Genomic DNA, 12,253 nt, shown 5'->3' on the forward strand with positions numbered 1-12,253 from the left:
TTTATTCTATAGTACTTACGAATTTTTAGATAGGGTTGCTTCGACTTACGAATTTTTTCTCCCAATGCATTCCTATGGGATTCGACTTACAAATTTTTTCGACTTACAAATGTGCGTTCGGAACACATTAAATTCGTAAGTAGAGGTACCACTGTAATAACAATAATAATAATAAATCATTTTATTTATATCCTGCCCTCCCCGGCCAAAGCCGGGTTCAGAGCGGCTAACAAGTAAAAATAGCACAGTGTACATAAAAATCACACTGTCAATTAATTAAAATACATTCTAAAATCAATTCAGAATCAAATTAAGGGCAACCATTGGGCTAGATTTCTATGAGGGTTACAGAAGGAGAGAAGGGGTCAGATTGTGCCTTGGCCAAAGGCCTGGCGGAACAGCTCCGTCTTGCAGGCCCTGCGGAAAGATGTCAAGTCCCGCAGTCTCTTGTAACAGAGCATTCCACCAGATCGGGGCCACGGCCGAAAAAGCCCTGGCTCTGGTCGAGGCCAGCCTAACCTCCCTGTGGCCCAGGATCTCCAAGATGTTTTTATTTGAAGGTCCTCTGTGGGACATACCAGGAGAGGCACGGGGGTCCTAGGCCGTATGGGGCTTTAAAGGTTCTTAAGCTCTTGCACTCAGGTCAGGCATGTAGGCTTCCCACGGGCACCTGGCTGGCCACCAGGAGACAGGAATCATCCCACTTCCAGGGTGAGGCTTTGCCAGGGATTCCCCATTACTGAGCACTTGTTGGGCCTGGGCCCAGTTGTGCTCCAAACACCATTTCCCAGGCCCACAAAAGGCTTTTCATTATTATGCCCTTAAATCATGGGAGAGCCTGAGAAATAAGATGACCTTTTTGGTTTGGAAAAGAGTAGAGCAAGAGGGAGGGAGGGATGTTGCAGTGCTAGGGACTTTTTAATTTAGTTTAGGAGAGTAAAAGGTGACATGGTAGAAGTGTATAAAATTAGACATGACTTGGAGAAAGCGAATAGAGAAAATGTTTTTCTCCCTCTCTCATAACACTAGAACTCGTGGACATCAAGTGAAGCTAAATGTTGAAAGGACCAATGCAGATGTTTAAAAAGGACTTATTTTACGCAGTGCAGAGTTAAACCGTGGAACTCACTCTTACAGGAGGCCGTGATGGCCACCAATCTGGATGGCTTCAAAAGAGAATTGAACGATAAATTGCAAGAACTCAGGCCAAAAGAAGATGGATTTCGAATAAGTCTTCACTAGGTTTTATTGATGTGATGTTATAATCTTTGTACATTATAAGCAATTTAACTCTTTATTTAGAAAACAGAATGTAAGTTTGATGTAAGGTTAGTTACTCACAGATATACCTGTTATATTCATTTAAACATAGTCTCTGTCTTTTACATATGTTAAAACTTCATGTTTAGAGATCTGAATGAGTTTTTATGAGGAGAATTATTCTAAGATTCATTTCAACTTTCTCAATATTCCAGCTGATGAAGAATAGTCGAAACAGGGCCTTGTCCTGATTTTTACTGGAATTTACCTTTATTTGCCTTCAACATTGGGACTGATTCCCATTTAAACTCCGCATCACATCAATAAAACCTAGTGAAGACTTATTCGAAATCCATCTTCTTTTGGCCTGAGTTCTTGCAATTTATCGTTTATTTCTGGACTTTCCCAAGAACTCCAATTTCTACTTCAAAAGAGACTTGGACAAATTCAGGAGGAGAGGGCTATCGATGGCTCCTATGGTTCTGAATATCAGTTTCTGGGAGCCACAGGAGGGGAGAGGGCTCTTGTGCTCAGGTCCAGCTTGTGGGCTTCCCAGTGAGGCATCTGGTTACTCGCTGGGAGAACAGCTGGACTAGATGGGCCAACATTGGCTTGATCCCGCAGGACTCTTTGTATGTTCCCATGTGCTGTGGTTCCCCAACTAGCCATTCCAGGAGCTCAGAGTTCCTTCCCTCCGCCTCCTCCCTTTGTACCCAGCATTTAGCAAGGGGCAAGGGGAGGCACACAAGGATCGGCAGTGCCCATTGGCCCTTGGAAGAGAATATTGCCCTGGCAGCTGATTAGACTGCCGGGGGAGTTCTGGCAGCTGGAGAGACAGAGAGACAAAACCAGAGAGACAGGGCAGAGCAAGAGACCGGAATTCAGGGAGACAAGTCTAGCACTAATGATGTTTCCCCCTTGGCCAGCACTTTGACACCTCCTTTTTCAACATCACTTGCAATTTCTTTCTCCCTGATCTCCTGAGACACATCCCTGCCCCTGTGTCCAGCCCTAGCAGAGCATCACATGCCCTCCCACCCCCACAAACACGCAGACACATAACGCCTAGGCCAACCTTTCTCCCTCCTCTATATGACATCCTTTTATATATTTGAACATGGCTATCATATCACCCCTTAACCTTCTCTTCTCCAGGCTAAACATGCCCAGCTCCCTAAGCCGTTCCTCATAAGGCATTATTTCCAGGCCTTTGACCATTTTGGTTGCCCTCTTCTGGACACGTTCCAGCTTGTCTGTATCCTTCTTGAACTGTGGTGCCCAGAACTGGACACAGTACACCAGGTGAGGTCTGACCAGAGCAGAATACAGTGGTTCTATTACTTCCCTTGATCTATATGCTATACTCCTATTGATGCAGCCCAGAACTGCATTGGCTTTTTTAGCTGCTGCATCACACTGCTGACTCATGTCAAGTTTGTGGTCTACCAAGACTCCTAGATCCTTTTCACATGTACTGCTCTCAAGCCATCCTGTATTTGTGTCTCCCATCCTGTATTTGTGCCTTTCATTTTTTTTGGCCAAGTGAATCCTTTCATTTGGCTCCTACCCTCAGAAGCAGCACAAAACAAGCTTGTCCATCTTCCCCATGACAGCCCTTCAGATATTTGAAGACGGCTCTCCAATCACCTTTCAGTCTTCTCCTCTCCAGGCTAAACATTGCCAACTCCCTCCACTGTTCCTCACAATTCTTGGTTCCAGACCCTTGGTACCCCTCCTTTCCACACCTTCCAGCTTGTCAGTCACAGGACTCCAGGTGGGGTTGGACCAAGACAGAATAGAGAGATACTATTACATCCTTTGATTTAGTTTCTTAGACTCCAAGGAGAGTCAACAAAGGTTGTATCTTGGGCTGGCCAACCTTGACATCCATGCTCAGTCAGGGCTGTGGTTGGTCAATTGGGGCACCTGAGCCACAGAGACCAGCACTGCCCAAGAAGACATGGTACTATTACTTCCCTTGATCTGGACACTAGACTTCTGGTTTGTGCAGAGCTTTTGGGGAACTTGGAACCTCCATGTCCTCCTCTTTCACTTTACCCTCCCATTTCTTGCATTCATGAAAACTCAGGAGGCCTTCCCTTCCTTGGACAACTTCCCTCTCTCTCGCTCTCTTTCCTCCCATCTGAACTCCATTTCATGCTGGACCAGGCTGGTAACGAAGGCTGCACTCACTCAACACTTTTCCAAATGCATCAAGTTTCCTCCTCCTACTCAGATGCATCCAGATCCCTGAATGTCCAAGCGAGAAGCAGGAGAGAATAGTAGCCCTTAATTTGGCCACTGTGCACAGCTAGCCAAGAATCTTTTATTCATAGAGATGGGGTGTCTGCTGTTACTATTTGATGAAGAGCTGCATTCAGGAGAATCGGACACATTCCCTGGGAAATTCAGGACAGAGAGAAGAAAGGACTTCTCCACACAGCACATCTTTACGCTATGGAACTCGCTCCCACAGGAGGCAGTGAGGGCCACCAGCTTGGGTGACTTTAAAGGGGGGGGCTGCTCAAATTCATAGAGGAGAGGCTACTAGCCAGGATGGCTCTGCTCTGCTTTCCAGAGGAGGGAGAAAGGTTGTTTTCTGCTGCTCCAGAGAAGCGGACACGGAGCAATGGATTCAAACTACAAGAAAGAAGATTCCACCTAAACATTAGGAAGAACTTCCTGACAGTAAGAGCTGTTCGGCAGTGGAACTTGCTACCAAGGAGTGTGGTGGAGTCTCCTTCTCTGGAGGTCTTTAAGCGGAGACTTGACAGCCATATGTCAGGAATGCTTTGATGGTGTTTCCTGCTTGGCAGGGGGTTGGACTGGATGGCCCTTGTGGTCTCTTCCAACTCTATGATTCTATACTCCATAGTTGGAGGCAGCAATGCTTCTGAAAACCACAGGAGGGGAAAGTGCTTTTGTACTTGAATCCTGCTTATAGGTTTTCCTTTGGGGCACCTGGCTCCCCACTGTGAGAACAGGATGCTGAATTGGATGGGCCATCGAAGACTCTTACGTTCTTATCTTCTTACCCCACCACAGACTTTCGTGAGCCAGAGGACAAGTGGAGTGAAAATTGAGAAGGGCAGTCATATGACCCATTATTTGAAGGCTTCCTCTATCCGGAGGGCGGCTCAAGTCCTTAGGTGGGAGAGGTGGTTGGAAATTGCTCACCCACAGTTGGGAACACCTGGAGTTCTTTATTGTAAATTTGCATTATAAGTTAGCCTAGGCAGATCTGCACCCTCTTTGGGGGCAAGGCATAAGTGGCCACCCTGAAAAGGTGAGTTTCCCCAAGAACACTCCCAGCATGCACCCAAACACACAGCCGCACAACCAAATCACCGCATCAAAGCAATCCATCGCCACTGAAGCTGGAGACTCCATCAAAAACCACACACACCCAAGACTCAAAGCCCCAAATGGGCCACAGTGACAACGTTTCATTGGTGAGCCCAGGATGCTAAGCCCGTTTTCCATAGTGACCTCCAGTGCTCAAGGCCTTCCTTCCTAGGTATCTTCTCTCCCATGTTAGAAAACTCTGCTAATAACAAAACCCAAGTTTCACAGATCATTCGTGAGCCCCAGGGGCTTTGCCATTGGGAAACCCGGCTTCACAGCGAGGCGGTCCTTACCGGCAGAGGGGGTCCGACCTGCACAGGCTGCGGAGCTCCAGGCAGTTGGGCTTCTCCTTGTCCTCATAGGAGCAATGGGGGACGATGGTCTGTCGGCGTCGCTCGGCACACGCCTGGTCCCTGCAGGAGCAGAAGAGCAGCCGGTAGGTGTACTCGTGGGGCACGCGGTCGAAGAACTGGCGCAGGGCTTTGTGGCACTTGCGGCGGTTGCAGGGCTCCATGGAGGAGATCTCCTTGTTGCAGATGGAGATGTAGCTCGAGCGGAGGCGCTTGCAATTGTCGTTCAGGTTGCAGGCTTTGGCCGCATCGAGGCAGTGGTTGCTTTTGGCGTTGGCAGTCGAATCCATCCCTGTCCCGGCAGAAGAGAAAAAAGGGGTTACTGTGCATAAGAACACCCTGCTGCATCAAACCAAGGACCTACCTAGTCCAGCCTCCTCTTCTCACTGTGGCCAAGCCAAGCCCAAGAGCCTTTCCTCCCTGTGTGATTTCCAGCAACAGGTATGCAGAAGCATTGCTGCCTCCGACTGTGGAGGCACAACATGGCCATCATGGGGAGGAGCCCCTGATAGCCCTCTTCTCTATGGATCTGTCTAATCCTCATATATATATATATATATATATATATATATATATATATATATATATAATTTATTAAGGTTTTTTCAAACAGTTAAAAAACATTTAAAAATACAAAAAACATACAAAGCACAAAAAATACAACAATACAAAAAGTACAAAAAATATAAAAACAAAAATTCAAACTTATAATCCTTATTGCTAACCTATTGACTTCCTCATTCCTCCTCCTCCTGCGATTCTTTACATATCTTCAGTAGTAAACTCTAAATCTTATATACTTCTAGTTGTTACTTAATATTACCTTATTTCTATATCTTTTACATCTTAACCTTTTATATTCTCTCCAAATCTTTCTTCTTAATTAGTTTATCATCAATTTCTAACAATGTTTATTTTGCACCATGGTATTATCTACAACCTCTATTGATCTCCCTCACTTCCACGAATTCTAATCTATTATATGCTTATTCTTTAAATAAATTTCAAATTTCTTCCAATCTTGTCTAATCCTCTTTTAAAGCCATCCACATTGGTGGCCATCACCTCCACCAGTGGGAAGGAGTTCCATAGTTTACCTATGGACTGCCTGAAGAAGACCTTTTTTTATCTGTCCTACCGTAGATCTTCCATCATGTGCCACAGGATTCTCTGGGCACTTCCAGACTGGTCCTTTACAATGTGCTCTTTGGGTGATCTGTGCCCTTGACGCTCCTCCTCTAGCTGCTCTCTGGGACCCTTTTGCAGCAGGTGGGATTCTTATCTATGCTCCGGGAACAGCAGGTTGCAGCCATTTTAGAAGGAGAACTCCCAAGCATGGCATTTGGGTCCAAGATTACATGCACCTCTGATCCAATTTGAAGGATGTGCACCTGGGAGATTTGGCATGGGTACCTCAAAACTGCCCAGAAGGGGCAATCAAGCAAGAGAGAAGGCACTGGCACAGAAGCATCCTTGTGGGGCTTGCCCCCCATCCCTTTCCTTCCCCTCCATCCAGAGGAGAAGAAGAAGAAGAAGAGTTTGGATTTGATATCCCGCTTTATCACTACCCGAAGGAGTCTCAAAGCGGCCAACAATCTCCTTTCCCCTCCTCGCCCACAACAGACACCCTGTGAGGTGGGTGGGGCTGAGAGACTTCAGAGAAGTGTGACTAGCCCAAGGTCACCCAGCAGCTGCATGTGGAGGAGCGGAGACACGAACCCGGTTCCCCAGATTACGAGTCTACCGCTCTTAACCACTACACCACACAGGAGAGGAACTGTTCCTTCCCACCAAACCACAGAAGCACTGACCCACTAGCTCTGTGGCTCCCAAACTTTGGGGAGCCACCATTCCCATGGTTCCATAAACTCATCCCCAAAGCCCACCACCTTACCCTATATATATATATATATAAACATTGTTCAGAACATCAATTTGCACAACCCACAAAGGAAGATAATAGCACAATAAAATCCAAAACAGTAACAATTAATTGCAGTTATTCAAAAGCCAATTAAAAGTATTTCTTTTAATTAATTCAAGAAAACTGATCCAGCGAGACCAGCTTTTCAAAGTCTGGTAGTCATTTACACCTCCGCCACCTCACACACACACACCCCGCCACCCCCTTGCCTCTTAGCACCCCCTGCCCACTTTGGGAAACACTGGACTAGATTGAGAATCTCAAGGGCTGATGCCAGCAGAGCATTCTGGAGCCCTAAGCTATTTAGTCAAAAGATTTTTAGGTGCCCATCGGTGAAACTTGCAGGCCAGCATACAACAAGAATAACAGGGCATCAACTCTTTAAAAGGAGGGAAAAATGACAATTGAAAATGCAGAACTGGACAAAAGCAGAAAATGCAGCAGAGCTGAATGAAAGCCTCTTCCAGCTCCCAGTCATCCCTGGAGGGGCTCCTCTCCCCACTTTCTCAAGGATTTTCCTGGAAACTGCAGCTGAAATTGGACACAGGTGGGCAGCAGGGAGACCCCACACGCCCCCAGCGGACCGCCTTGCTCCACCAGAACCACCAGAAGAAAGGAACACAGCATTAACCGCTGGGCTGGGTCATGTATGTGTTCTATAGTGGAGAAATATGACCCCCACCCAAAGTGGAAAGTCCTCTCCTGCCAAGTGCAGTTGTTAGATTCTCAGCATCTGCCCTGGAACACCAAATATTAGCACAAACAGAGAAGGTTGCAAGGAAAAATGAAAGGTGGGATTTCTATCTGAAAGAAGCATTGCTCCCCCCCCCCCGCCATAGTTTGCTCCGTAGCCACCCAGAACCTCAGCCATCATGTCATTCATACCTCATGGACCTATTAGAACCCGTTGGAGTTCTTTGACAAGAGGCAGATAGAGGTGATCTGGTTAACAGGCTGGACTTGTGGTTTGGGGGGGGGGGGGAAGCATCAGAAAAAGGCAACTAAAAGGATCAAGGGGTTGGAGCAACAGGTTGTAAAATGGATCTCTCTTCCCATAACATACTCATTTTTCAACAAAGCCGACTGAAGCACATAATCTGAATGAGAGTTGTGCAAGCAAGTTTTGGGGCCACACCATTCCTCTAGCCATACATGAACATCAAGAGATCTACAGCTAGATTCAGAGACAACATGCACTCATCCTGGCTCCTCTCCCCCCCCCCAGCATGTTCTGCCCCCAGCAGTGACCAGCAAGCTGGCTTGAGGCACAAGGCCTCCCTAAGCAACAGCCTCACACGAACTCCAGCGCGCAGATCTCTGACCTCAGAGATCCTTTCCAGATGTTCATTGGGGAAGTTGATTCAGTCTGCCACAAGCTGGCCTGAATCTTCAAAGCAGCTTCCTTGCCTTTGGCAGCCAGGATGACCAAGGGGCTAGAGCAGGGGTTCCCAAACTAAGGCCCCGGGGCCGGATGCGACCCAATCGCCTTCTAAATCCGGCCTGCAGACGGTCCGGGAATCAACATGTTTTTACAGGAGTAGAATGTGTCCTTTTATTTAAAATGCATCTCTGGGTTATTTGTGGAGCCTGCCTGGTGTTTTTACATGAGTAGAATGTGTCCTTTTATTTAAAATGCATCTCTGGGTTATTTGTGGGGCATAGGAATTTGTTCACACACACACCCAAAATATATAGTCTGGCCCCCCACATGGTCTGAGGGATGGTGGACCGGCCCCCTGCTGAAAAAGTTTGCTGACCCCTGGGCTAGAGTGACTCCCCTGTAAAGAAAAGTTGCAGCTTTGGGGGAATTTCAGTTTGGAGAAAGGGCAAGGAAGAGGTGACTTGACAGAAATTTATAAAATGATGCCTGGGATGGAGAAAGTGGATAGAGAAACATTTTTCTCCCTCTCTCATAAAACTAGAACTCGCAGGCATCCGGTGAAGCAGAACTTTGGAAAAATCAGGACAGATGAAAAATACCGTATTTTTCCATGTATAAGACAACCCCCTCTTTTTGGGAGCCCTCAACAGTTGTCGAGCTTCTTTTGTAAGTTCGCTGAGCTGTTCAGCAGCTTTCCCTGCTACTGCCACAGCACCAGCCCTCGCTTACTAAGCATATTAACCTGTGTATAAGACAGCCCTCAATTTATCACACACACACACACACACAAAATCAGATAAAGGGTCGTCTTATACATGGGGAAATACGGTAGTCCTTCTTCATGCAGTACAAAGTTCAACTATGGAACTCGCTCCCACAGGAGGCAGTGATGGCTACCACCCTTGATGGCTTTAAGAGAGGTTTAAAGAAATTCATGGCGGAAAAGGCTATCAAAGGCTGTTGGCCAGGACAGCTCTGCTCTGCCTCCACAGCTGGATGTAGCAATGTTTCTTAATCCTTGTGGCTGGAATCCACAGGAAGGAGAGTTGCTCTTGTGCTCAAATCCTGCATGCAGGTTTCTCACAGACATCTGGCTGGCCACTGTGAGAACAGGAGGCTGGGCTAGATGGGCCACCACTGGCCTGATCCAGCAGATGCTCTTCATATGTTCTTATGGTGGGAGCACATTCATCACTGGTCCATCCAAGCCAGCCTTATTATGGTGCCTGGGCCCTCCCTACCCTAAGCTGGCGAGCCTAATGGGAAGAGAGCTTACTGGGAAGTGCTGGTGCGCCCAGTTCCCTTCTCCTGCGATAACCAGCTTCCTTTACTGCGCAGAGCCAGTTAGCTGCTTTCCTGATAGAGTTTAACATGTATCAGGTGCCAAGTTCTAATACAGCATTAAATTAAAGGCATACCAGGGAAAGCATGAGGCGACACGCAAGTGAAAGGGGAGCCCCTCCCACGTGCCTGCCTTGAACTCAAGCCTGTCCTCGTCCGCCATCTGCTCTTGATTCAAACCAGCTTTCTCTGCAACGTTTCGGTTCCTTTTGCTGAAGCTGATCCTGGCCCTGCTGCCACCAGCCCTCTATGGCTGGGGGATGCAGAGCTCCTAAAGTCACAACAGAAAGTCCTTCTTCATGCAGCGTATAGTTAAACTGTGGAACTCCCTCCCACAGGAGGCAGTGGTGGCCACTAACCGGGATGGCTTTAATAGAGGATTAGGCAAATTCATGGAGCAGAGGGCTACCAATGGCTCCTAGCCACGAAGGCTCTGCTCTGTCTCCACAGTTAGAGGCAGCTATGCCTAGGACCCAGGCGGCGCTGTGGGTTAAACCACTGAGCCTAGGGCTTGCTGATCAGAAGGTCGGTGGTTCGAATCCCTGCAACGGGGTGAGCTCCCATTGTTTGGACCCAGCTCCTGCCCACCTAGCAGTTTGAAAGCACATCAAAGTGCAAGTAGATAAATAGGGACCGCTACAGCGGGAAGGTAAACGGCGTTTCCGTGCGCTGCTCTGGTTTGCCAGAAGCAGCTTTGTCATGCTGGCCACATGACCCGGAAGCTGTCTGCGGACAAACACCGGCTCCCTCGGCCTATAGAGCGAGATGAGCGCCGCAACCCCAGAGTCGGACACGACTGGACCTGATGGTCAGGGGCGCCTTTACCTTTACCTTTATGCCTAGAAACAACAGGGCGGGAGAGGGCTCTTGTGCACCAATCCTGCTTGTAGGTTTCCCTTTGGGGCATCTGGTTGGCCACTGTAAGAAGAGGGTGCCAGACTAGATTGGCCTGAATTGGCAGACTCTTCTGTCGGATGTCGCAAGAGGGAGAACAAGGCAAGTCACACCTGCAACCTACCCTTGAGGCAAGGCAATTGGATAATGTATCCGCTCCTCCTCCCGCTTTTGAGCCTGAATCCAGGCTGCCCTTTTGCAAGACGCCAGCATCAGTGCGGGGATCTATGTAAAGCAGGCTGGATTGCCTAATCCTCCCGAGTCCCCCCTGCTCCTGCCCTGCCTGAGACCGGCAGGGACCTGGATGCATTTTAATAGATTCAGGGCTTGCAGGAGTCTTGCTTTCTGGGGAGCTCATTAATGAGGTACAAGCATTAAACTTTCATGAAGAAGAAGAAGAAGAAAGGGAGGCTGGAGTCAGGCCTTTCAGAGGGGGAGCTGAACATCGCTGACCCGATTTGTTCTCGGGAGCTGCCTCTCCTGCCTCAAAAGGCCTCAAATACCCAAGATCCCTTATTCCACGTTCAGAAAGGAAAGGCATGTTCTCCCTTTGCCCTCCTGAAAACACTTGGGATAAAAAAAGTTCAGAACCTAAGGAGAGCCTGTCGGATCACGCCAATGGCCCAGCATCTCACGGTGGCCAACCAGATGACCCCAAAACAGGACCCAGGTACAAGAGCGTTCTCTGGACTAATGTGCCTTAGTCTCGGATGCAGGGGAAGTTGTAGCCTCTGCCTGCCCCTTCATAGAAAACGATGTCCCGTTAATGGGATCTGCGAGGAGCTGCTTCTGTCCAGGCACCCAGGTGGGTGCTAGGGCCAGGGCACTCCTCGATGGGGCTCTGGGGGTACCCCTATTTGACGAAGAGTTGTGTCGGCCCTGGGAACACTCCAAGCAGAAGGGCTGGAGTGCGAAATGGTATACCCAGTGCATATGCCACAATTTTCAAACCCGTAATCAATAAAGTTGTGGCTTATTTGACCCATTTTACACTTACCTTCTTTGTCCTGCCTGGTTATTTTTACTATATTGAGGGTGAAGGGGTCACAGTGCCTTGGCACACAACTCGGGGGGCTGGCCCTCTTAGCTAGATGACAGAAGGCCATTCAGCACTTGGAGAAGCTCTGTACTTGTGACAGCAGAGAAGGAAGCAAAAGCAGCTGATACACTTTGGAACTCCCTCCCTAGAGCAGTTAGGCTTCCTCCCTCCTTGTTGTCCTTTTGCCAGCAGGTGAAGAAAGAACCTTCTATTCCAAAAGGCATAGAAGCATAGAATCGTAGAGCTGGAAGGGGCCCTCAGGATGATCTAATCAACCCCCCTGCAAAGCAGGAATATGCAGTTGTCCCATATGGGGATCAAACCTGTGCCTTCAGCAGCTGACTTTTTTAAAGGGCTGGTACTGTGAAGCTTTTATATTCTTAATAGATTTTTAAATGTTGTTTTAATTCTATGTTTGTTTATTTTTTAAATGATTATCCTTTCTATGTTCTTAGCTTCTTCTCTTTTACCTGTGTTTTTGTATTTTAATCTGTGAGCCATCTTGAGCCTTGGTCTGGGGGAAAGGCAGGATATAAATTGTTGTTATTCAGATGCCTCAACATCCCATGCTCTGCAGATGATGCTGCAGTCGTTCCTTGGCTCCCAGGCACTTGGCCTATGCTCAGCAGGTAAGGGGGCCTTGTGGCCCTGCCCATAGAACATGCCATGCCACACACACACACCCCGGGAGAGCATCTGGAGCCACCCCAGCCTCCTAC

At 48.0% G+C, this 12,253-nt stretch overlaps 1 protein-coding gene across 1 annotated transcript in view; it reads right to left on the reverse strand.

Moving 5' to 3' along the window:
* The window catches only part of GFRA2 (GDNF family receptor alpha 2), a 69,500-nt gene that overhangs the window by 30,477 nt on the left and 26,770 nt on the right, over positions 1–12,253 (reverse strand). Inside the window, exon 4 of the mRNA XM_035119132.2 lies at positions 4,899–5,247. Coding sequence (XP_034975023.2) covers positions 4,899–5,247 — 349 coding nt within the window. The remainder of the gene's footprint in view (positions 1–4,898; positions 5,248–12,253) is intronic.

The sequence above is a fragment of the Zootoca vivipara genome, chromosome 6 (assembly GCF_963506605.1).
Source record: "Zootoca vivipara chromosome 6, rZooViv1.1, whole genome shotgun sequence".
NCBI classification, from domain to species: domain Eukaryota; kingdom Metazoa; phylum Chordata; class Lepidosauria; order Squamata; family Lacertidae; genus Zootoca; species Zootoca vivipara.